The following is a 24,974-nucleotide window of genomic DNA, read 5'->3' on the forward strand; positions in this document are numbered from 1 at the left end:
CACTTCCAGAGCTGAAACATTAACAAGTTCGAAAAGAAGCCGGGAACCACATTTTCACCGCTCAACACAAAATTAGTGGGACATTCCTATCATAACTGTATGCACAAAAAAAAAAGTCTCTAATACTGAAGAGGATGTTGGCCATCCTGATTTAAAGCAGCAATTTGGAGCTAATTCCAGGGCTGATACTTTATTCAAAAGTTGAGAAAAAAAAGTCCAGTTTGGCCGTACGGCGGTCCAGCGAGTCGCTGTGTTTGATATACCCCAAGAAGGTAAAGAGCAAGCGTCAGTCAAGACACACACACACACACACACAAAAAAAAAAACATTAAAAAATAAAGCACAACATCAAAAATCACAAAGGGACATGAAGCTTTTTTTTTACATCCTGGGAAATGAAGAAGCGTGTTAGCCTACTGCAGTTATAATGTCAGGTAACTGCAGAGAGCGTTATGTTGTTTTTTTTGTTTTGTTTTTTCCAAGGGGAGTGAAATGAGCCAGGGAGAGGTTGGGGTTCACTCTTTTCAGGATACCGTGCTAATATTTAGCTGATTGCGTCTAACGCGTTCCATCTCTGGCGTCGCCGACACAGATATGCCTCGTCCCACGTCTTCCTTGTATTGGAGCTTTGGAACGAGACAAAATAAAAAGTTAAACATGTTGGTGACACTCAAAAGTAGTTTAGAAGGGTAGAACCCGACCGATACTGGGTTTTTGGGGTACAAACATGGCTGGCTTGGTCATCTACCATTGTTTTGTTACGGTGTTCCTCTTAATATTAGCAATGCTAATTCAAATGCATAAAAGGAACTTGGTGATCGAGTAGCCGACTCAGTCTTGGCTCTAGAAATTTAGAAAGAAAAAAATTTGGCCCCCAAAAATCTGTTGTACAGATCAACAAGACTGCGTGGATAAGCTTTAAGGGCGATTCAGTAAATTCCAGGGCTACTACTTTGTTCGAGAGTTTGGAAAGGTTTTTTTAAGAGTTTTACATGAAACTGGGTCAATGTGACTCAAAGACCTATACCAAACACTGAACATGAAGTGGGCCGTTTTGGTTTGAAGCAGCCATTTTGGGTGAATTCCAGGGCTGATAGTTTGTTAGAAAATCTGCGGCAATAAATAAATAAAATCAGACCCGGAAATCAGTTTCACAGATCAAGACGAAATTGGGCGGATACTTCTGTGAAATCAGGATACATGAAAAAGTCTTAGGGAAGCTGCTTGATGGAAGCCACCAATATGGGCAAATTCAAAGGCTGTCAATGCTCTGGACCTGTGTTTGAATGCACCCATATCTATGATGACCAGCGAGTTTTATCGACAGTATCGGTCGGGATCTTTCTGAAAAACTTCATGCAGGCAGATTATTTGAGGAAAATATGGAAGGGGTTATCATTTGGAGAAAAATCCGTTTCAAACGGTAGCCAACAGCTGTCAAGTGGGAGCATGATGACACAAAGAATCTTAGTTAGGATGGAAGAATGTGAAGCGTTGCCCTTCCAAGTTGGCAAAGGGATTTGGGGGAGGTCAGAGGATTGCGGGGCGCTGATGACTGTGAAGAGGTAAGAGTAGGTGGGACATAAGGAGAGCTTTTCCTCTACCGAGCTGATATGCTTCTGGGTTTCTCTGACCCGCTTCACCTCCGGGAGGTCTGGTATGGCTGTGGCTTGACAGAGAGAATCCTTGTACTGTACCTGCCCGTTGCAAAAAAAAATAAGAATGTCAAAGACAAGCTTCGCAAAAAAATGCCCGCTCGTTCACTCCAAAAGTTAGTATCAACACCAGCACAGGAAATTTAGAGCTAGCAAATCGGGGAAAACAAGACTGAAGTTGTTAATTTATGTGAAAGGACATGTTCCCGAAAAACTTTCAGTATGCGGAATCTCTGGTAGGGCTCTCTCTCTGATACAGGCGTGCCATGTCTTCTTTGCATTAGAGCTTGGAAGGAGAGAAAAAGTAAACCTAAAGTACTTTGGACTTTAGAAGGATTAATACTGAGATTTGCGCCCCTTGTCGGTCTTTGTACTTGGTGGGCAGTCCAATCTGCAAACACATTATGCCACTGATTGACTCAACATCGGAAATCATCTAGGAAAGACCTGGTATGTTGCTAAAATCTAACAAACTGTTGATACCTTAATGACTAACTAGATGATATCAGCAAGATTGGTCGGAAACTTGCCATCGGCGTCAAAGGCACATTTCAAGCGGGCGGTTTATTTGAAGAAGGATTGAAGGGATTATCATTTAGAGGGAAGTCAGTTCCAAACAAAGTCAAACACTGGTCAAGAGGAGAGAGTGAGGAGACAAGAGTCTTAGTTAAGATGGAAGAGGTCAAGTACTGGACTTCCCAGTTGGGAAGGTGAGAGAGAGGATTGTAGGGATGATGATTGTACGGTGGGTAAAGAGTAGGGGTAGATGAGATCCTCTACCGAGCTGATATTCTTCTGGGTTTCTCGGACCCGCTTCACCTCAGGAAGATCTGGTATAGCCGTACCTTGACTCAGAGAATCCTTGTACTGTATCTGCCCGTTGCAAAAAAAAATGTCACACAGATACAAAGTCAAAAAATGCCCGCCCATTGACTCGCAAAGTTAGTATCAACACCAGCACAGGCAATTTAGAGCTAGTGAATCGGGGGAAACAAGACTGAAAGTGTAATTTATGTGAAAGGACTTATTCCCGAAAAGCTTTCAGTACACGGTATCTCTTGTAGGGCTCTCTCAAATACAAGCGTGTCTTGTCGTCTTTCCATTACAGCTCGGAAGGAGAGTCACCTAAAGTACTTTGGAGTTCAGAAGAACTAATGCTGGGATTTGACTGACCAGACGATGTCAACAATATAGGTCGGGAACTTGCCATCAGCGTCAACGGGACATTTCAAACAGGCGGATTATTTGAAGAAGTATTAAAGGGAGTATCATTTAAAGCAAAGTCAGTTCCAAACAAAGTCAAACGCTGGTCAAGAGGGGAGAGCGATGAGACGAGAATCTGAGTTAGGATGGAAGATGTCAAGTACTGGATTTCCGAGTTGGGAAGGTAAGAGGACTGCAGGGATGATGATTGTATGGGGTGTAAAGAGTAGGAGTACATGGGATCCTCTACCGAGCTGATATTCTTCTGGGTTTCTCGGACCCGCTTCACCTCGGGGAGGTCTGGTATGGCTGTACCTTGACTGAGAGAATCCTTGTACTGTATCTGCCCATTGCAAAAAAATGTCACACAGGTAAAAAGTCAAAGAGCATCCTCAAAAAAATGCCCGCCCTTTCACTCGCAAAGTTAGTGTCAACACCACCGCAAGCAATTTAAAGCTTGCGAATCGGGCAAAACAAGACTGAAGTTGTTAATTTATATGAAAGGGCATGTTCCCAAAAAACTTTCAGTACGCGGTATCTCTGGTAGGGCTCTCACTCTGATACAGGGGTGCCTTGTCTTCTTTGCATTACAGCTTGGAAGGAGAGAAAAAGTCAACCTAGTACTTTGGACTTTAGAAGGACTAATACTGAGATATGGGCCACTTGTCTGTCTTTTTACTTGGTAGACACTCCAATCTCCAAAGACATAATGCCACTGACTGACTCAACATCGGAAATCATCTGGGAAAGACCTGGTACATTGCTAAAAACCTGATGAACTGTTGATACCTTCCGACTGATCGGAGGATATCAACAAGATAGGTCGGGAACTTGCCACCGCCATCATCGGGACATTTCAGACAGGCGGATTAAATTAGAAGATTAATGAAGAAGTCTTGAAGGATTGACATTTGGAGGAAAGTCAGTTCCAAACAAAGTCAAACACTGGTCAAAAGGAGAGAGAGATGAGACGAGAATCTGAGTTAGGATGGAAGATGTCAAGTACTGGATTTCCGAGTTGGGAAGGTAAGAGGACTGCAGGGATGATGATTGTATGGTGGGTAAAGAGTAGGGGTAGATGAGATCTTCTACCGAGCTGATATTCTTCTGGGTTTCTCGGACCCGCTTCACCTCAGGCAGATCTGGTATAGCTGTGCCTTGACTCAGAGAATCCTTGTATTGTATCTGCCCGTTGCAAAAAATGTCACACAAGTACAAAGTCAAAGAACTCGCAAAGAAATGCCCGCCCGTTCACTCGCAAAGTTAGTGTCAACATCAGCACAGGCAATTTAGGGCTAGTCAATCGGGGAAAACAAGACTGAAGGAGTTAACTTAAGTGAAAGGACTTGTTCCTGAAAACTTTCAGTACACAGTATATCTGGTAGGGTTCTTTCGAATACAGGCGTGCCTTGTCTTCTTTGCATGTTGATACCTTGCAACTGACCAGAGGATATCAACAATACAGGTCGGGGAGTTGCCTTCGGCATCAACGGGACATTTCAAACAGGCGGATTATTTGAAGAAGTATTAAAGGGAGTATCATTTGGAGGAAAGTCAGTTCCAAACAAAGTCAAACACTGGTCAAGAGGAGAGACTGATGATACAAGAGTCTTGGTTAAGATGGAAGATGTCAAGTACTGGACTCCCGCGTTGGGAAGGTGAGAGGATTGTAAGGATGATGATTGTACGGTGGGTAAAGAGTAGGGGTAGATGGGATCCTCTACCGAGCTGATATTCTTCTGGGTTTCTCGGACCCGCTTCACCTCAGGAAGGTCTGGTATAGCTGTACCTTGACTCAGAGAATCTTTGTACTGTATCTGCCCGTTGCAAAAAAATGTCACACAAGTACAAAGTCAAAGACAACCTTCGCAAAGATATCCATGGATTCACTCACAACATTTGCATCTAACTCAATAAAGGTAGCGAGCAGGTTGTTTTTGGAGTTGATGATTCCAGTTTTAGATTGGATTAATCGTTAAAACGTGAGAGAGGAGAGTGTGGTGAGGTTATTCACTTGTGTGAACCAGTTTCGAATCATTGTATCCATAAAGTGTGTCTTCTACGAAACTGAAAGTGAGTATGAGGTATGACGGGATATTTAGTTAAAAAAAAAATCTCAAAGACAATGACACACTTGTCTGTTATCTGCTTTTGACTAATAGTCGTCTGAAATCTGGTTCCAAAGTGATTTACCAGTTTAAGTTTGGCTTTCTGTTGAGTTTGAGCACAGATGAACTAGTTAGTATTCCGAGGCCACGGAATGTCTTCTCTTACTTCCGCAACGATTTGGAAGCTGATCATTGTTGCAGGTACAGTTTGATCACTGAAATGTATGCTATGTTTAAAAATGTACAGTGTAAAACCAAATTTGGCCATTTTTAAAATTTTTTTTTTAAAAATCCAAAGACTGACACCTTAGATCTTCAGAAAAGTCCTGATAGGTCCGAGCTTTGCAACTGGTTTCCACAAGTTAAAAGGACTGCGGGTTTTATTACGCAGACTCCCGTAACCAAGGAACAAACACGGCGAATGGAAAAAAGCCACGTTTAGGAAAGGGTACTGGATTAAAATGAAAGTCAAGGGAGTAGTCAGGTCATGTTCTGAGGGAAATATGGAGGGATGGCTCAGCGGAGGACTTGAGGTGGAGTACCGTGCTAACGTTCCTCTGGTTTCGTTTAACTCTCTCCATCTCGGGGGTTTTGGGCAAAGCCGTTCCTCCTCCTAAATCCTCTTTGTACTGAATCTTGTTTTGGGGATGGACCAGAAGCGAAAGAAGAAGCAAAAAATAGTCGGCTCTTTTGTACGGAATCGAAAACTGGACCAAATTTGAGATCTCCACGCATTTGTCGCATTTCGGAGGACTTACCTCGCAGTTGAGGGCGTGCAAAGAGAAACAATACATGGACAAACAAATAAATATGCAGAGGGCCCTCGACTTACGGATTGGTGATTTTTTAATATATTTTTTTGCGTTGTGTAGGGAGCTATATTTCTTTAAATTCTCATTTACTACGTTCAATTATATCTTAATACAAGATTTTTCTATTTTCGTTTATGAACCCCCTCGCCCCAAAAAAATGGCTGGACTGAATTTCGATTCATTTCCAATTGAGAAAATTGATTTACAAGCATGGTCACGGAACAAATTGAACTTGTAAGTCGAGGTCCTCCTGTATATACAGCATCACCACACGGTAGCCAAGGGTTAGCATTTTGAATTGCTAGCACAATGATGTAATCATTGTTGACAAAAAAAAAAAATCACACACTAAAAAAAAAAAAAACGCAAACGGATGGAAAGATTCTGGTTAAAGATGATGAAGGAAGAAGAAAAAAAAAGTGTTAAGAATCGGTGTGAAATGACATATCATGGAGTAAATACCAAGCTGAAATTCTTCGTATTTTCTTTAACGCGAAGAATTTCGGGGGTGATTACAGCAGACCCTTTGCCCTTTGTGATGTGTATTAGGTCAGTCTGGTACTGAAGCTACGGGAAGAAAACACAATTAGAAGAAAAAAAAAGACTCAACATCCATACGCTTACGTTTCATATAAATAACAAGTATTTATATCGATTAATGATGACGGTCAAGTCACACTCCAAAAGTGAGGAGCAAAAAGGGCTTGTGTTCTCAAAAGGTCTTTTGATTGTCCCGAAGTTAAGGTAGGGACAAGGAGTAATTGGTTTAAGTTTGTTTTTAGCCCCATGCTGTGTGTAGGAATGCTTTAAAAAAAAAAAAGATTCCACATAATTTATTGCAACCTATTTTGCGGACCCGCAAGCTAAAGCTCAGAGAACCCCGAGGGTCCCCTGTCCCCCAGTTTGAGAACCCATGACTACAAACCACCATTGCACTTACAGTGCTGAAGTTCTTCTGGTTCTCACGGACTCTCTGCATCTCGGGAGTGTCCAGAACGGGGACATATTGGGACATGGTCTTCTCCGCCTCTTCTTTATACTTTTTCTGTTAGGACAACCACATTCAGGTTTTGCACGGCGACCCGACGCCGGAATCTGGCGAGTGACGGAAAATCCACCTGGCTGATGATGTTCTTCATCTGCTGAGCGTGGATAATGTCCGGAGTGTCGATGACGGTGGTGTAGCTGGCTCGGTCCATCTCGGCTGTGTGCTTGTACTTGACCTGAATGATGAAAAAAAATCCGGATTATCAGCATATTGATGATCGTTGGCCCCAGCGCGAAAGAGACTCTCAACCCACACCACAGGATTGTTACTCAGGATAAACACCATCGGTTGATTGAAGATGTCCGCGTTTAGCAATAGAAAAATGAATTGACAGATTGATGCTGACCTGACTGAGGATGTCGGTGGCATTCCTCGCCCGCATGAAGTCCGGGGTGTCGGTGGCCAATGCCAACAATCCCTTGCCCTTAATCTCCTGCTCCAGCGACTTCTTGTACTCTCTCTGAAAATGTCACGCAAAGAAAAAAAATGCCTTGCTCTAAGGCGGCCAAAGCCAGCGATGGAATTGTCCTAATCATTCACACACGGTATAGGAGGGGGCTGGCAAACCAGAACACTAGACGGGTTGCTGTCATGCATAAACAAAGCCCAAAAAAGATGACCAAAAACTGCCGTTTGGAATAGGTTTTTGTACACTCGTTTGATTTTGATTCCCAAAACTTTAACATTGAGAGTGACTAATCGAGGAGATCACTTATGGTCATTGTATTAGGAATTCACAGGCATGATTGTGGTTGTTAAAAATCAAAGAGAGGATTAGGGAACACTCATTTTTGGGGTCGATTTTTTTTTTTTAGGAAGACAAAAGATGGCTCAAATGTTAGTGACATCATCAAGGAGCGACCAAAGTTTGCCCCTGATCTTTCGAGCAGCGGTCAGGCATAGTTAAGAAGGATCGGACGCCCGTCGTCCCGCCAGCCAGCCAGTCGGTCGTACCTCGGATAGGATTTGAGTGGCATTGGTTGCCCTCAAAAGCTCGGGAGTTTCCTCCAGCACAGTTAGCCCTTTGCCCTTCACGCCCTCCTCTAGATCCCTCCTGTACTCTCTCTACAGGATGGAAAAAGAACAGAGAGATTGCGGAGGGCAGAACAAGGCAAAACAAAAACAAGTCCAGCGCAAAGTCACCAGACACCCCCCCCCCCCCCCCCGTGCTGAAAGCCAATATACATCCCGTTTGGAAAGGGAGACACCAGTGACTTTGGCAAGAATCCCGATCACCAACTGCGAATAAACATTGGATCAGACAACATGGGATGGCAACTTTCACTCCAACAACATATTCCAAATTCACCGTGCATGCGGCTACAAAGGGAAACGGGTACAAAGTGACAGTGGATGCAGGTTGACGTGGAGATTCTGGAGCATGGTACGATTAATGTGTTGTGACATAACATGCAACTGACACGTAACTGCCAACTCAACACACGACAGCCCTTTGGCTGTAGGCTCTTCGTGAAGGGGGAAAAAGGAGGGCTGCGGAGTAGTGGGGGTCAGATTTAAATCAGCAGTGCGTAACTCATGAAGCGATGGGACATAAACTCAGTAATTAAATTAACCAACCCTTGGCTTGTAGGTAGCTACTCATTGTACCGATAGTGTATTTTCCGATATGTTGAAACTATGACACGACATTGCGTTAACTTAACCGGCCCGGAGTGTTGCGGTTACGCACTGTGACTTAAAATCGAGTCATCTCTAGGTTGAAGTTATCAAAGTAAGGAAACACCTTTTGGTGCTACTTCATTAGCATTGGGTGTTTAGTGTGTATAATATGGGTTCATTCAGAAAAAAAAATGGTGATAAGAGAAAACCGAGGGGGTGTGATCGTGAGCTAGTATGATTACAGGGGAGGTGGAGGGGTGAGATGAAAGTAGAGGTACTGGGGAGGGATGGGGGTCGGGAGGGGTGGGGGTCGGGCTCAGGTGGACCTTTGGTTACCTCACTGGCTATTTTGGTGGCATGTCTGACATGTATCATGGCGGGCGTGACTTCCAAGCCCGAGAGGTTCTTGCCCCTCATGGTCTCCTCAAAATCCTTCCTATAGTCTTTCTAGTGGCCGCAGAAATAAGACAGGGACACACACACACACACACGTCACGTACATACCTGGCGCTGCTCTCTGCGTGTTTGTGCATTCCATAGAATTAAAATGTATGTTGTGTTGGCTAAAAGCAACTGATTTTGGTTTTTCAAATATATTACTGCCAGTTGGACAATTGAAATGAATTGAAAATGAAATATATTTATGCTCATTACATTTAAATAAAATACATTAAAAAAATTACAACTCATGAAGCACAATAAAAAAATAACGTTCTAATTGTTTGTATTTCTATTAAATTTTAAAACTAATGGAAAAGCTAGACTTCATTACAATCAACCAAAAGAAAAAACATTTAAATACAACCCTCCCCCCCTCCACAATTTTATTGAACATCTCATTTCATATTCAATTAAACAAAATGAATAATATTTCAGTCAATTAGATATATTTTGTACTGACTGTATTAGGAATTGAAACAAGATACAACTAAACCGCATTATTATGTTTTTTAGCAATTGGATTAAACGAGTATATTTCTCTTAGACTACAATGTATAATGATATTTCTGCAGATTATGTTAAATTAGGTTAAAAATAAGTCCTAAAAATATTGCTCATTAGATTATCAGAATTTGATATAAAATGCCTACATATTAGCATTAAGCATTAAGATTAAGAAATTTAAAAAAATAAAATACATTCTACCTATTGTGTTGGAAGATTTTTTTTAAATATGATGAAATAATAACGTGCAGCTTTAGATGGAATAAATACAGACTGTGGAACAAAAAAAAAAAAAAAACAATAACGACATGACAAAGACATTTCAACGGGATGATCCACTGCTCCGCGTTCACCGAAGATCCGACGCGAAGGTCAGGCCACAAGGCTTACCTGGCTCTGCATATGCTGTGCCTCCTTGGCCGTCACGTATGTTGGCGTCTCAAAGTCCAGCATGGCTCTGCCCCTCTCCTTCTCATACTTCTCTTTGTATTTCACCTGTTCACACCAATATTTCTATCACTACGCTTGGAGACGCAATGGGATAAAGACATCACTTGGATGACATTTGGCGAAGTGACAGTGGTTGGAAGTCATCTAGTACAAGTACTTGAGCCGTTTTGAGTTTTGTCCAAGTCTGTTCCCTACCTCCCCCGGAAGGACTTACTATGCTCTGCAGTTCCGAAGCCTCCTTGTGATGGAGCTGCTCGGGTGTGTCGGGAATCACGTGGTAGTGACCCCTACTTTCCTCAAACTTCCTCTTGTAGCAGTACTGCGGCGCAACGCCCGGTCAAAAAAGCAGCACAAACAGGAATTCCACGACTACGGACCGTTTGGTCAAAAGGGTGAGCGCTCACATCAATTAAAAATGGATGAAAAAAAAGTAGATGATTTGAGTTAGTTTAGTTATCTACTGAAGAGATTAAGAAAGACATAAATATGTGCGTCATATTCATTAAATATGACAACACATGCATTTGGTGGGGAAAAAAAAAGATTTTTGCCAATGAGATGGACAAAAAGTTAAAGAAATCTTATGTTTTGAGTTACATGAGGAATGATGAGATTTTGATATAGCAAGCAAAATGGAAAAAAAAAGCAGGTTAAAAAAATACTAGCTGTACTAGAGGTGGAGGATGAGTGGAGTATGGATCACTACCAGATGAAGTCACAGATTTTAAGCCATGGATGAATGGAGATGCTACCGGGGGTTACGGGCGAGGATGGCAAGATTTAATGGGTTAACGATGTCTTACGTCACTGGACAGCCTGCTGGTGTTCAGGCCGTGCTGCATGGAGAGAGACTCGGCCATGTCGGTTACAGGCTTGTGGAGCTTCTTCAGGTCACGTTTGTACTTCACCTGCAGCAAAAAAGGGACAGGGTTCTACCGCGGGGAAGGCTCCATCCCGCGGTGGAGTTTTGTGACGGCGCCACCTACCTCGCTAGCCAGCGTGTGGGCATCCTTGTAGGTCTTGTAAACCGTACTCTCCTTCAGGTCATACTGAGGTCTCTTTCCCTTCATTTCCTTGTCAAACTTCTCCTTGTACTTCAGCTAGTGGGGTGGTCAAAAACAGAAGGCTTGTCAAGAAACGGCAACCATTGTCACCAACGGACGACAAGTCGCATTCATTGTCACCGAGTATGAGGGTGAAGCATTCCCAAGCTTTCTAAGAATCCACGTGAACGCCAATTGAATCTCATATATAACAAACAGATATATATGGAAGGGAAATGCGGTAGGATAAATAAAATATGCAGGCTTCAAAAACAAGTCCTTTTGGTCTTTATTGGACACGTCTCTGGAGGAAACGGTTTTCCAGTAAACCATGGTCAAATATTTCAAACGGTTAGTATTTGCCTTTCAAATTATAGTTAGCACTTAGCTTTAGCATCTCAGACTCAACGTCTCTGTCGTCAACTCCTGCAAAGTCCGCAAACAAGTCATTTTGCTTTTTACGGACATCGAGGGATGTAAACTATGCCCTGATAAAAAAAATGCTTCACATTACTCTTTAAATTAAAATAAATTTTAAAAAAACGTTATTAATAACGTGAGTTAGCATATCTGAAAATCACCCTTTTGACTTTTACTGGGCATGGCTATTAAATGGTTTCCTGAGAAAAGATTCTTTAAATCTTGGACCGTTGTATCACCCTTTCAAATTGTAGCTAATTTTAACATTATAACATTATATTTAACATGTCTTGAGCATGAATGTCTCTGTGGCCAGTTCATGTCCTTTTGGTCTTTATTGGACACATAGCTGGAGCAAACATTTATCCAATAAACCGTGATAACAATCCGGCAATGCTCTCAAATTGCACTCGTTTTTAATACCCTGTTTAGTGTCTCCGAGAGTCGGTGACTGTGTAGCCAACTGAAGCCATTTGGCTTTTATTGGTAATTTCTCTGGATGTTAAAGCGCATTAAAAATTCCCAATGGTTCGTCATATTGCGCTTTAAAATCGTAGCTAGCATTCGTATTTAGCACCTGAGAGTCATCGCTTTTGTAGCCAACGCCCTCCGTAATCTACTTTTGGCTGTTCGGGACCCGAAGAATACAGCCAGGCAAGACACACCGTGCGTTAGTTAGCAGCTAGCCCGGCGTTAAAACCTCCTTACGTCACTCGTCACCGCACTCATTTTCTTAATGTGGCGCATCAGCGGGGTGTCGTAGGAGGCCATCCCGTGGGGGGAAGGCTTGGCCTGAACCCAAGCGTAGCCGGATGGTTTGCGACATAAGACGACAAGGACGATGAAGAAGCAGGAAGAGGAAGACAGCATGGATGGTGAAGACAACATGAAAATCGACTTTGATGGACATGATGACACTGAAGCATGGACTGAGACAAGGATGGAGAATGTCACGAGCTTCCGGACAAAATTAGCAGAGCTGGCAGTACATGGATAGACGGATGGAGGGATGGATGGATCAAAAGATATGAATAAATTGGTTGGCTGGCGGTCTGGCGAAGGACAGAAGCTTGCAGCCGAGATGCTCCTGGGTCAGTTTAAATTCTTCCTACCTGGCTGTTGAGCTTGCAGACTTCCGTGGCCAGCTCGATGTCGGGCCGGTGGACCAGAGAACCTCCGCGGCTGGCTTCTTCACGGGCCTTGTTGCGGTAGCCGATCTGACGAGACAATGTACAATTTTAAATTATTTCTGACCATACGATTTAAAAAAATAAATAAATAAAAAATTGACCAACCAAGTAATAAAATGTTTTTTCCAATGAGATTAAAAAATGACAATGAATATATTTTTCTGTGCCTAACCTGAAAACAAGATGCCACTTAGATGAAAACAAAATACAATGATTCTCTCTAAATAATAATAATAATAATAATTGTGCAATTTTTATTTTCGGCCCCTTACATCGCTGACGAGTTTGGCGGTGTGTGTGGCCTTCTTGATGTCAGGTCGATCCACAACGGCGGTGGTGTAGTGAAGGTTGGCTTTGGCATTCTTCTTGTAGTCCAGCTGAAACGCCAACATTTTTCATTCATAAAACTGTATCTAAACAACGATCTGAGTAAAATGTGTTACACACAAAAAAAAAAATTGTAAAAAAAACTTACCAAAATATATGTGTACAATTTTTTTTTTTTTAATTAAAACATTCAACTTTAAAGTTAAATACAACTGAACTGCACTTACGAATGTATTGTACATGAAAAGTAAAAAATACAATCCTGGGAAAACAAAAGGGTAACAAAGTTTGATCACAAAACTGTACTTTGGCAGTGTTTATTATTTTACTTTATGTTAACTGTTTTGTAAAGCGCTTTGTTACAGCTGCCGCTGTTGTGAAAGCGCTATATAAATCAGCATGTATTGTATTGTATTGTATTGTATTCTTTTGGGTACCACTAGAGGGAGCCAGGGAACCACTCCAAGAATCACAGAGCTAAACTAAAGAATTTTTCTGTCGAACTGACTCACATTGCTCTGTTTCTTGGCAACATCCATGGCGTGCTGAATGTCGGGCGGTACGCACATGTTGTTGTATATCGACTTGCCTTTCTCCTTCTCAAACTTGGCCTTGTACACATTCTATGGGAACAGAAATCGGGATCAGCCGAGGCTTCAAGAAACGGTGAGAAAATGAGAAAGGAGACGATACCTTGCTGACGAGTTTATTGATCTCCTTGCTGTGAGCCGTGTCCCGGGTCTGAGGCATGATGGTGAAGGACCCAGACTGCATTTGCTTCTTACTGGCCGCCTTGTACTTGCTCTGTGGAAAGACCAGCATGAAAGAGCGGACCATCCACAGATTTTTTTGTTTTCTACAGGGGGCTGAACAAACTTACCTCAGACGACAGGTTGTGTACAGCCTTGGAGTGGAGGATCTGAGGGGTGTCCGCCACAGGCAGGTAGTGGCCCCGTGCCTTCTCGTACTTCATTTTGTATTTGAGCTACAAAATCATCGAACCGAAGTGGAGCGTTAAAGACGCAATTCATCGACGAAATTGCAGACTTAACGAACAAGACCTTTAAAAAGGACCTATGAAGTCCTTGCGTAAGGGATCCTCCATTTATGACGATCCCGACAGGTGACGTTTTGAGATTACACACAAGTCTGAGCGTTATTCATACAAATATTTCCTGTAATTATAACTTCCCGACTGCGTTAGCGTGGATGTGTGATGGAATACGTAGCATTCCATCTTTGATATTAATTCTTTAAGTTGCCGAGAATTCAAAGGAACCAACGGAAGTCAATGCTAGCTCATAAACGCCGAAATCATCATCATAATAATAAAAATAATAATCTAACTAGATGGATGGATGGATGCACGGCTCTCACCTCACTGGTGATTTGCGTGTTGTTCTGTGCGAGTAGGGTAAGCTTGTCGTCCACCACGGGTATGACGCAGCCCTTCAAGTACTCCTTGTCGTACTTGTACTCATACTGTCAAAAAGGAGGCAGGTTAGCATTTGGGATGAGGAACGTATCGTACCCTACGTTCTACCCCGCAAAAAAAAGGAAAATCAAAACTCACGTCACTCTGCTGCAGCGAGTTCTTGGCGGCATTGAGAAAGTCGGGCCTCTCTGGGGTCCACATCCACCTGAATTTGGTGGCTTCATACTTCTTCTTGTAATCCAACTAGAACAGAATAAACACAAAGAATAATTCCGGGGGTTCTTCAACTTTGATTTTTTTTTTGTATCCTGACACAATATATCTTAGTTCTGGAGACAAAAAGTTGACCCATGCCTAGATAAGTCACCACTCACGTTGGTGATGTTGGTGTATGCCTCCTTTGCGGCCCGAATGGAGCGAGCCTCATGATCGATGTTGATCTGGGCCTTGTTCCTCTCGTAGAGCTCTTTGTACTTCAGCTGTGAACAAACGCAACATTTTCCAACAATTCTTTCCTTTTTTTACCCGCCATGCAGTCACGCTTTCAGACCACCTACGTTACTGGTGATTTCCTTGACTTTCTTCATGAGGTTTTGGTGCGGTGTGTCGTACGGTAGCGTGTAGCCTCTGGCCTTGTTCTTATTGTACTCCATTTTGTAAACGATCTGCGGGAAAACAAGTGCTTTTTCTCAGGAACATTTTTTTTTTCCCCAAGATACACGATAAAAAATAGCGGAACCGAGTATAAAACTCACGTCGCCAATCTTCTTGCCGCGTTGGCTAGTTTCATACTCAGGAGTGTCCAGGATGGAAGTGAACTTGTCCTTGGCGCGCTCATATTGTTCCCTGTAACGCCACTGAACAAGTGCAACAGGGACCAAGTCACCATAGTGCACCACAAAAAGTCTCAAGTCTGGCAAGCAATGAGCGTTCCCGAAGTAAGGACGAGCTTTCTTCAGGGTAGTGTATCTCAAACTTTTCTGGCCCACTTTGGAGGACATAAAAAAGGGGTCAAGTCGAACTTTGATTCAACCAGGACGAGGTAAAGAAAACTGCTCGCTACTTGAAACGAGTCTGAAAAATGACTCCAAAATGTTGATTTGATTGATTAGAGCAAGGTTCCAATTACATCGGAGAAAATATATATTCATTCATTCATCATCCGAGCCGCTTGATCCTCACTAGGGTCGCGGGGGGTGCTGGAGCCTATCCCAGCAGTCTTCGGGCAGTAGGCGGGGGACACCCTGAATCGGTTGCCAGCCAATCGCAGGGCACACAGAAACGAACAACCAGTCGCACTCACACTCACACCTAGGGACAATTTAGAGCGTTCAATCAGCCTGCCATGCATGTTTTTGGAATGTGGGAGGAAACCGGAGCACCCGGAGAAAACCCATGCAGGCCCGGGGTGAACATCCAAACTCCACACAGGGAGGCCGGAGCTGGAATCGAACCCGGTACCTCTGCACTGTGAAGCCGACGTGCTAACCACTGGACTACCGGGCCGCCCAGAAAATATATAACATTATAAAAAATAAAAAAAATAAAATAAAAAGAGTCATCCAAACCCTAACATCTAATATTGCCCCTAGATGAGTTTGGAGCAAAAAAAAGTCATCAGTCCTCCAATTAAAAAGTGCGTAGAGATAGAAGTGAGACTATGACAAAAGTTTGAAGAATCAGGGCGTCTCGTCTGAACTGAGAGTGATCACAGTAAGAGTGTAAATCGAGTACGTGAGGTTAGAAACATGCTTGAGAAGACAGGCATGAAAACGGTGAGGGTTAATAATGCAGGGATGACCAGTTACCAGTTGCAATGACTTCAGACTCTTGCCGTGTTTTTCTCGGGCAGGTGGGGAAGCTGCTGGCGCCAGAGGTGGGGGGGTGTGGGTATGATTGGTGTATGTGTGTGTCCGCAGAAAGTTGGAACATGTCTTGAACTTACGACTTAAGATTAGTTTCTGACTTGCAACTTGAGACTTAGCCCCATCTCTGGGTGGAACGACATGAGAGACGGCACTTCATGAAGATGAATGGCAGATGGCAAGATTAGCAGGTGATGCTGGATGCGGCGTGAGCTTTTTATTTTGGCCAGCGGATGGGATGAAATAGCAGGAAGGAAGGAGCTCGAGACTCCGACTGCTGGCGGACAGGCATGAGCGTTTTTTGTGGCACGCAGCTACTTGCTAACTAGCTAGCTCGCTGTTTACCTTACTGCCCGTAAAAGTCTGGACAAGGGCGGTGAGGATGTCGGGTCGGTGGAGCTCATTGCAGCCGCTCTTGAGGAGATCCTTTGCTTTGGATTTATACCGTTTCTGTCAGTACACACACATCATGCCACAGTTAAAAAAAAAAAGACACACACACACATTGAGGGGTGTGTCTCACGACCAAGCTTGAACTTGTTCTGAGAACAAGTAGTGGTCGGTTTGTAGCCCTGTTTCAAGACCTGCTATGAACAAAAGACATCGTGTAGACCATCATATCCATGCCAAAACAACCAGCACCAGGTCTGTGGACAGCCTCATGCCCCCCCACCCCCACCCCGGCGGTGTTTTTTTTTTTGTAGTGGACGATGCAGGCCGTCGTCTGATTGGACCAGAACCATTACCTGGCTCATCTTCTTGTTCTCCTTGGCCAGCTGGAAACTAGGATCACCTGTAGTTATGGTGAAGCGATCCTTTGTCTTCTCGTAACTAACTCTGTAGGCCCGCTGCTCAGAATGTCAGAAGGAAGTTAAAGGCAAGTGTCCAGGAAACCAAAAATGACAGAGAAAGTTTGATGGAGGCCATCCCTTTCTGACAGGGGTTCGAATAATACCTCCGAAGATTGTACAGAGGAACCAGAAAAACCTAAACTGTAAAAACTGAAGTCTAGCCAAGATTAAATATTTTAAAATCAAAACAAAATACGCTGGTTCTTTGACTGCCAACACAGATCAATCATCATTTAATTCATTTTTCTCACCCCCCCCCCCCCACCCCCGGGTTCAGTTTCTGCAGTGTAAGCATTGCTGAAACGAGGCAACTTACTTCATCGATGAGGCTGGTGGCGTGCCTGGCCGTGTGGAAGAATGGCGAGTCGGAGGTGTACGTGAAGTTTCCTCTGAACGTCTTGAGGAAGGTCTTGTATTGGATCTGGAGAGCAAGTAGAAACGACACAGCGTCATTGATGGGGTCCAAAACTGTTTCGAGTTAAAGTTAAAGATAACTGAACTGTACTCAACAAATGTACTCTAGTGGATTTAACAAACGGCTGACGTGTTTCAATGATTTATTTCACGTACCACTTGAGGTAGCTTGTGCGCCACACTGAGAATTTTAAAATACTTTTTAAAAATAAACAAAATTCAAACTCGTATGATAAGAAGTGACTCACGTCACTGTAAAGCGTCTTGTTCTTCTCAGCCCGCAACAACTCGGGCGTGTCCCACACGAAGCAGCCGATTCCCTTCAACCAGTCCAGGTCCTCCTTGTACTTGACCTAAAACCACACCACCGTTTGAAGTCAGGCATGTGGATTCCTTTTGGTCAGGAAAGTCTTGAATGGCTCTCACCGTGCTAACGTTGTCGTTGACGATCCTGTTGAAGAAGAACTCGGGCCGGTCCGGGATGGACTTCCATGTTCCCCGGGAGCTAAGGTAATTCTCCCTGTACTTCACCTGAGGGCGGGATCGGCGTCATTTTAACATCACGCAAGACATTTTGTGAACGTCGTGATAAAAGGTCATCGTGTAGCGCTGACATTGCTGACGTCGTTGGTGACTCTGCGGTGGTAGACGATGTCCAGGGCATCCTTGACGGTGTGGTAGTGGCCTTTCGAGAGCTCGTAAGTCTCTTTGTAGCGCAGCTGAGGAAAAGGCAAAACCGGATTGAGGTGAGTAACCGTTTCGGAATCTTAGCGTGATGTTCGCTGATCAACAGCGGTGAAAAGTAACAAGGTAAAAATACCTTTTACTGTACTCAAGTAGATTTCGCGGGTGTTTTTTAGGGAAGCAAATTGATAAGAATTTAATTCCTCATCAACAATTTTAAAGTGTTATTCGGTGAGGGAATTAAATAATATAAATAAGTACAGAGCGTGAGTACTTATTAAACTCACATCGCTGGACTGGAGGTAGGCCTTCTTGGAGCGGATCAGAAGGGGCGTGTCACCAATGGCGGTGTACCTGTGCTTCATCTTCTCATACTGTTCTTTGTACTTGTTCTAAAAGAGAACGAGAGAGCAAGAGAAGGGGGTGGGGGTGGGGGGCGCGGGGGGTTGGTGTGGTTTCCAGCCGCTGACGGCAAAGATGAGCAAAGCGGTTGGTAGGAACTCACATCACTGGACATCACTTTCATCTTCCTGCTGTGGCCCATGTGCGGGGTTTCCACTTCCAGGGTGTAATGCGGTCGGTGTTTGGCGGCGACGTCCGTGTACACGTACTGTCGTGCGAGAGGCACAGATGGAAGTCAAGTCTGTTAAGTCATCCGGTTTTGACTTGACAGATGGGAAAACTAGCGGGTTCAAACTCACATGATTGGTCAGATGCTGGGCCCATTTGGCTCTCTTGAGTTCCACGGCGTCGGCGGGGGTGGAGACCTTGGCCATATCCTCTTTGCTCTGAGCTTTGTAGATGAGCTGAAGGCAGAAAATGCCAACTTGAATTTTGCACCTTTTTTTTTCTCTCCGTTCTACCCAAAGACATTTCTTTTTTTTTTTTTTTTTTTCAAAAAGCACCTAGCAAAAATGTAAGCTACTTTTAGCATTTGTTAGGAAAAAAAAACATACACTTTTCGGCAAGACCGGCTTCCATCCAGACAAGACTCACCATGCTCAAGTGGCTCTTGAGCTCGCTCACTCGCTTGTACTCCGGCGTCTGAAGAACCACAGAGAAGTTGGGCAGGTTCTTCTTGGCCTCCACCGGGTAGTCCATCTTTGAGAGTTCAAAAAAAAAAAAAAACAATACAGCAATGATGTGGCGACCAATGTGCGAAGAAAAAAATGCTGTATAGGTGGATACGTACTCTGTACTTATTGAGGTTGCGGATGCGGATCATCTCCGGGGTGTTGTACAGGAAACAGCCGATTCCCCTCAGCCATGTCAGATCCTCTTTGTATTTCAGCTGAAAATGTACGAGAACTTCAGTTGTTGATAAAGTGCCTTTTAACACAAGTTTGTTCAGAAAAAATATGTCCAGGGAAACGACCTCCCAGACTTTAGTAGGGAGCGAGCTCCATAAGCTGAGGGGCTCTGTCCTTGAATGTCCGCAGTTTGGTGTTTAGGATGGTCTTAAAATAACATGTCTGACCAAAATTTAGATTTTAAGTCGCTTACTAGTGCTTTGGATTTGAGCATCAACGTGGATTTTAGCATAGGAGAGAGTTCCAAAGGACAGCAAACGTCCGGACATGAACGAGAACACGAAAAAGACGTTTGGTAGTACCTCGCTGGTGATGTCGTTGACGTGGTTGTAATGCATCAGCTCTGGCGTCATGGGCATGGAGATCAGCTGGCCTTTACATTTGTTGTACATCTCCTTGTACCACAACTACAAAAAACACCCAAGTAGATGTCATACCATTTCAAAAGAGACATATCGTCGGCGCCGGGAAAAGTTGCAGCAGTACTTCGCTGATGTGATCCTGGTTCATCTTGACTTGTTTGATTTCGGGGGTGTCATAGGTGGTGTGGATCTTGTCCTTCTGCTTGTGGTAATCTTCGCGATACAGGCGCTACATGGACGGGAGAAAGCCACGTTAGACGGCGTTAACATGAGAAAGTGCACGCTGGGCCTCGTCTCACCTCGTTAGCGATCTTGTTGGCCTTCCTGTAGTTGACGAAGTTGACGCCCTGCGGGTGAATGGTGTAGGCCTTGGCCTTTGTCATCTCGTAGGCCTCCTTGTACTTCACCTACGCGAACCAAAAGAAAACGCGAGTGGAGCTCGATCGGCTGTTGCTCCCATTTTTTTTTTTGAGAGAGTAGCGGCAGTGTACTTACAAGGCTGCTGATAAAAGAGTTGTTTTTCGCCTGCTTGATGAGAGGCATGTCGTGGGGCAGAGTGTACCCTGTGGGCATGTACTTCTTGTTGGCCTCCTTGTACCAGTTCTGAGAGAACAGAACACATTGTACATGAAAAGTGGTGACGATTGAATCCTTGTCTTCCACTGGTTTCTGGCGACCCCATGGAAACACTGTCCCCTGTTCCCCTTCACCTTCACTGGCATTTCCCCCAGACCCGTGTCCAACAAATGACAGTCAACATTTTCCTGCTCTGTTAATAAGATAAGATAAGAAAACCTTTATTAGTCTCACAATGGAGAAATTCCCAATTCACAGCAGCAAAGTTATGAAAGTAAGAAGTAGAACAACAAAATATAGGAGCTGCTGGAAAGGCAGCCACTCTCGCGGCGCCATTTTGAAGTCAAAATAACAAAAATAACACAAGACAACACATAGGACACAGACAGTCGTTCAATCTTCACCAATTTTCTGCATACACTTTGTTGTCTGAAGCAGTTCTAGATGAAAGAGGAGAGGATCAAAGTGTCCTTTCTCCAGTGGATCAGAGACGTCATGCTGAAAATGTGCACACGTCTGCTACAAGCTAAGTTTTGAAAGCAAACACAAAGCTGTAGCATCCATTGACGAAAAGAGATTAGTTCACTTCTCCTGTCCCACGTAATCCGCTTCAAACTCCAAGCCGCGACTCCCAGCTCCAAATCCGCATCGGCACTCCGCGCCAACGCTCCTTTCTTCTCATCGTCGGCTCCTCAAGACCTCCATCCATAAAGAACTAAGTCCTTGCCTTTCCATCTGGATCTGGTACGTCACCAACACCTTCAACCACTCACTCTACACCAACATGACATAGAGTACATTGATAGCTTCACATATCTTGGGAGTAACATCTCAAATACAGGTGGTGTGGAGAAAGACGTCAACAGTAGACTTGGTAAAGCTGCGGGAGCGTTCCGACGCCTCCGCAACATCTGGTCATCGAAAGCCATCACTACGACCACCAAGCTACGCCTCTTATGTCAGTGGTTATCCCGACAGCGATTTACGCCTGTGAGACATGGATGAAGACAGCCAACATAACCAACAAGTTAGATGTCTTCCATCGGCGTTGCCTGAGATCCATCCTGAGGATCTCATGGAGAGACCACGTCACCAACGAGGAGGTGATGAAGAAGGCAGGAGTGGCTGAACTGTCAGACATTGTCTCTGAAAGGAGAAGGAAAATGATTGGCCACGTACTCTGACTGCCAAGAGAGAGACCGGCAAGTGTGGCCATGGACTGGATGCCAGAGGGTGGAAAGAGGAAGAGAGGTAGGCCAAGGAAGACCTCAGTGAGATGGGTGTCAGCTGGCATGGAGCAAGAAGGGTCGCCAGTGACCGGACCAAATGGAGGAAACTTGTCGCCCAATGTTCCAAATAGGAACGGGCGGAACTAACTAACTAACTAACTAGTACGTCACACATGGCTCTCTTCGTGAACCGAGCCGCCGGTGTTTTGAGACACCCTATTGTTGTCTCACCCACGTTACAAAAATTCAAGGGCCGCACCACACTCATCTTGGAAAGTAAAATTGTGCAGATGAAGAACACCGCCGAGGTTATCTTACGTTACTCTGAATCCGGTGGGCCAGACGAGCTCTCTCCCCCTCGACGGTAACGGCAGGAGCAGTGTTGGTTCCCTTGATGTGGGTTTGGTAGTCGGAGCGATAGCGCAGCTGGAGAAAGACAAGAGAGTCACAAAAAGCGACCGACGTCGATGTCTTACCGCGCATCGACGTCACTGGCTTACGTCGCTCAGATTGACGCTGTTTTGCTTGGCCGTCGTGTAAACCGGGGTTTCCATCACCACCGAGTAGTCCTTGAACGCCTCCACACCTTTGGCTCGGTATTTGTTCTGGAATGTGAAACGCACGAGTGAATAACATTGCGGGGGGCAGATCAAAGAGTCAAAAAAAGGGATTGGTGACTACAAACAATGCTCTGAATGTCGCCGGCATGCTTGACGCGCAGGATTTCCGGAGTGTCCCAGGCAAAGCAGCCGATGCCCTTCAGCCAGTTCAGGTCATCCTTGTAGAAGATCTGCGGAAGGTATCGATTTGACAGTGAAGCTCATTTTTTTAAAAATCAGTTTAAAGTTCGTACGAGAAGACGACATTGCATAATCGGACACGAAAACTGCCTGGTAAGAAGAAATATCTTGGCAGATCAAGAAGGAGCATATTGCGGCTTGATTTAAGAGACTACAATTTTTGTTTTTACTCACATCACTCAGCTGGTCGTTGACTTTGCGCGCCTGGACGTACATTTGCATATCGGGGAGGCAGATCCACTCGTGCAGATATTTGCGGTAGTTGATTTCGCTGACTTTGGTCTGGGTTTTATGGGCCGTTATGATCTCCAGCATGTCTGCCGGGATGTGGTTCTTTGCCTTGGCTTTCTCATACTCCTCTTTGTACAGGCGCTACACAGACGAGCGGTTCTTTTGTCATCACAAACCTGGAAATGTACCGCAATAGCAAATAACGCCGTGAACAAAACTTTGCCTTACGTCCAGGACCAGTCTTCCGGCCTTGAGGCAGTGGAGGGTGCGTGGATCGTCCTCGAGAGACTTGGGCAGGCTGTAGATTGACTTGAACTTTTCATAGTCCTCCTTGTACTTCACCTGAAAAGCAGGGGCAAGACCGTAGTTCATGAAGCATCCTTGAGAGAGTGAGAACAGACCCAAATCACAAGGTGCGATGTGACCAACGGGGTTTCGGTGCAAATCTAAATCTGGATAGTTTCCCTTCGAGTTTATTGGCAGGACGCGGGATATGGAGAAGATACTCACGCTGCTCGCGACAAACTTCTGATTCTTGGCGTGTTGCATGGAGCGCGAGTCGTGGGGGATCTGGTAGCCCTTGGCCTTGAATTTGTCCCAAGCGTCGGTGTAGATTTTCTGAAAATCCCAAAATGAATGATGATGTTCACTTCAGCGATTTCCGTGTCTTACAATGAGCTTCGCCGAGCGTCTCTACGTACGTTGCTGAAGTTGTGTTTGAAGTTGCGGCATCTGCCGTAGTCGTAGGTATCAAGAACGGTGGTGTACGAGTGCTTCCCCTTATGGTAAGCCTCCCGGTAGTTCAGCTGTCGGCGCAGGTGGGAAAAAGTACTCGCACTTTGTTCTTAAGTAGAAGTATAAACCACTCGCGACCCCCCCCCCCCCCCCCTCACATCAAGTAACTTACGTCGCTGGCCCAGGTGTTGCCCAGCACGGCGGTCACATAGGCGGGCGTGTCGGTCACGATGGAGTAATTGTTGAATTCTTTCTTGGCCTCGTCTCTATATTGAAGCTGAAAGGCAAAATGAAGGCCGTGTATTTCTGTTGCGGTTTCCGCTGGGTTTAGACCGTCGTGAGACAGGTTAGTTTTAGATACAGCGGACGTTGTATCGGTGTGTCGTGGTGAAGAAGGAGCTGAGCCAAAGGGCGAAGCTCTCAATTTACCGGTCGATCTACGTTCCAACCCTCATCTATGGTCACGAGCTATGGGTCGTGACCGAAAGAACGAGATCCCGGATACAAGCGGCCGAAATGAGTTTTCTCCGCAGGGTGTCCGGGCTCTCCCTTAGAGATAAGGTGAGAAGCTCGGTCATCCGGGAGGGGCTCCGAGTCGAGCCGCTTCTCCTCCACATCGAGAGGAGCCAGATGAGGTGGCTTGGGCATCTGATTCGGATGCCTCCTGAACGCCTCCCTGGTGAGGTGTTCCGGGCATGTCCCACCGGGAGGAGACCCTGAGGAAGACCCAGGACACGCTGGAGAGACTATGTCACCCAGCTGGCCTGGGAACGCCTCGGGATCCCCCGGGGAGAGCTGGAAGAAGTAGCTAGGGAGAGGGAAGTCTGGGCTTCCCTGCTAAAGCTGTTGCCCCCGCGACCCGGATGATGGATGGATGGATGGGTTTCGCATGATTGATCGATATTGCCTGATGTCACGCACTTCACTCTGCAGGTCGTAGGCCTTCTTGGCACGAATGATCTCCGGCGTGTCCCACACGTAGCAGCCGATGCCCTTCATCCAGGTCAGGTCCTCTTTGTAAAACACCTGGTCGTCCGTGACAAGAGAAAGGAAAAACATTCACTATGGGAGACCTTAAGCCCAATATAAAAACACTCTGCCTGGGTAAATAGACACTTTATGTACGCGCTATTTGTGCCTACATTGGGGGATGTCGAAACAGCGGGAGTAAAAAGCAGCATAATAATTCTCACACTAATCATAAGGAACAGAAGTGATAACAATGATGAGCCTCAAGCCGGCAAAATACTACGTGCAAAAACCAGAACGAAATGTTTAGGGTAAAGAAACATACATCGCTGAGAATCTCGTTTGTCTTGCGGGCTCGGATGGCATCCTCCTGATCGGGGTGGCAGGTCCACTGGTGGAGGTATGTGCGGTACAGGATGTCGCTCAGCATGTCCTGGGAACGCTTGGCCACCTTGTTTGCAATGATGTCGGATGGGATGTGGGTCTTCATCTTGGTCTGGTGGTAGTTCTGATGGTAAAGCCTCTACAAAGGAAACAGCGGGAACGACGGAGGTTATGAAATTGTAGTGGTCTTAGAACAGTACTGTTCCAAAGCTTATTTTGGGTTGATGGATGTATTATAAAAAGACAGTGAACAGGGAATGATATCAAACATGGTGGTAGAGATTCCGCCTCAGTTTGAGCCAGTGAAA

At 44.9% G+C, this 24,974-nt stretch overlaps 1 protein-coding gene and 1 long non-coding RNA gene across 51 annotated transcripts in view; one reads left to right on the forward strand and one right to left on the reverse strand.

The window, feature by feature from the left end:
* The window catches only part of neb (nebulin), a 62,573-nt gene that overhangs the window by 4,532 nt on the left and 33,067 nt on the right, over window positions 1–24,974 (reverse strand). For 11 of the 50 annotated variants that reach the window (XM_052082835.1, XM_052082826.1, XM_052082863.1 and 8 more), the window contains 52 exons: window positions 24,608–24,805; window positions 24,235–24,339; window positions 23,486–23,590; window positions 23,280–23,384; window positions 23,089–23,196; window positions 22,807–22,920; window positions 22,522–22,719; window positions 22,233–22,337; window positions 22,048–22,152; window positions 21,866–21,973; window positions 20,238–20,345; window positions 20,042–20,149; window positions 19,867–19,971; window positions 19,683–19,787; window positions 19,263–19,361; window positions 19,067–19,171; window positions 18,772–18,876; window positions 18,576–18,680; window positions 18,358–18,462; window positions 18,001–18,105; window positions 17,813–17,917; window positions 17,635–17,739; window positions 17,289–17,393; window positions 16,467–16,571; window positions 15,012–15,113; window positions 14,814–14,921; window positions 14,631–14,735; window positions 14,395–14,499; window positions 14,199–14,303; window positions 13,702–13,806; window positions 13,515–13,625; window positions 13,334–13,444; window positions 12,767–12,871; window positions 12,417–12,521; window positions 12,013–12,096; window positions 10,828–10,941; window positions 10,645–10,749; window positions 10,056–10,160; window positions 9,782–9,886; window positions 8,783–8,893; window positions 7,781–7,891; window positions 7,173–7,286; window positions 6,897–7,001; window positions 6,719–6,823; window positions 6,241–6,345; window positions 5,509–5,601; window positions 4,583–4,675; window positions 3,951–4,043; window positions 3,109–3,201; window positions 2,436–2,528; window positions 1,605–1,697; window positions 534–626 (listed from right to left, as the gene is read on the reverse strand). In XM_052082835.1, the coding sequence (XP_051938795.1) occupies window positions 534–626; window positions 1,605–1,697; window positions 2,436–2,528; window positions 3,109–3,201; window positions 3,951–4,043; window positions 4,583–4,675; window positions 5,509–5,601; window positions 6,241–6,345; window positions 6,719–6,823; window positions 6,897–7,001; window positions 7,173–7,286; window positions 7,781–7,891; window positions 8,783–8,893; window positions 9,782–9,886; window positions 10,056–10,160; window positions 10,645–10,749; window positions 10,828–10,941; window positions 12,013–12,096; window positions 12,417–12,521; window positions 12,767–12,871; window positions 13,334–13,444; window positions 13,515–13,625; window positions 13,702–13,806; window positions 14,199–14,303; window positions 14,395–14,499; window positions 14,631–14,735; window positions 14,814–14,921; window positions 15,012–15,113; window positions 16,467–16,571; window positions 17,289–17,393; window positions 17,635–17,739; window positions 17,813–17,917; window positions 18,001–18,105; window positions 18,358–18,462; window positions 18,576–18,680; window positions 18,772–18,876; window positions 19,067–19,171; window positions 19,263–19,361; window positions 19,683–19,787; window positions 19,867–19,971; window positions 20,042–20,149; window positions 20,238–20,345; window positions 21,866–21,973; window positions 22,048–22,152; window positions 22,233–22,337; window positions 22,522–22,719; window positions 22,807–22,920; window positions 23,089–23,196; window positions 23,280–23,384; window positions 23,486–23,590; window positions 24,235–24,339; window positions 24,608–24,805 (5,598 nt within the window). Of the gene's footprint in view, window positions 1–533; window positions 627–1,604; window positions 1,698–2,435; window positions 2,529–3,108; window positions 3,202–3,950; window positions 4,044–4,582; window positions 4,676–5,508; window positions 5,602–6,240; window positions 6,346–6,718; window positions 6,824–6,896; window positions 7,002–7,172; window positions 7,287–7,780; window positions 7,892–8,782; window positions 8,894–9,781; window positions 9,887–10,055; window positions 10,161–10,644; window positions 10,750–10,827; window positions 10,942–12,012; window positions 12,097–12,416; window positions 12,522–12,766; window positions 12,872–13,333; window positions 13,445–13,514; window positions 13,626–13,701; window positions 13,807–14,198; window positions 14,304–14,394; window positions 14,500–14,630; window positions 14,736–14,813; window positions 14,922–15,011; window positions 15,114–16,466; window positions 16,572–16,867; window positions 16,970–17,288; window positions 17,394–17,634; window positions 17,740–17,812; window positions 17,918–18,000; window positions 18,106–18,357; window positions 18,463–18,575; window positions 18,681–18,771; window positions 18,877–19,066; window positions 19,172–19,262; window positions 19,362–19,682; window positions 19,788–19,866; window positions 19,972–20,041; window positions 20,150–20,237; window positions 20,346–21,865; window positions 21,974–22,047; window positions 22,153–22,232; window positions 22,338–22,521; window positions 22,720–22,806; window positions 22,921–23,088; window positions 23,197–23,279; window positions 23,385–23,485; window positions 23,591–24,234; window positions 24,340–24,607; window positions 24,806–24,974 lie in introns of all 50 variants that reach the window. The other 39 variants (XM_052082870.1, XM_052082867.1, XM_052082832.1 and 36 more) reach the window with 38 other exon arrangements.
* LOC127612009 (uncharacterized) lies at window positions 2,236–4,674 on the forward strand. The gene is made up of 2 exons (XR_007965537.1): window positions 2,236–2,365; window positions 4,517–4,674. It is a non-coding gene; the product is annotated as an uncharacterized LOC127612009 (long non-coding RNA).

The sequence above is a fragment of the Hippocampus zosterae genome, chromosome 12 (genome assembly GCF_025434085.1).
Source record: "Hippocampus zosterae strain Florida chromosome 12, ASM2543408v3, whole genome shotgun sequence".
NCBI classification, from domain to species: Eukaryota; Metazoa; Chordata; class Actinopteri; order Syngnathiformes; family Syngnathidae; genus Hippocampus; species Hippocampus zosterae.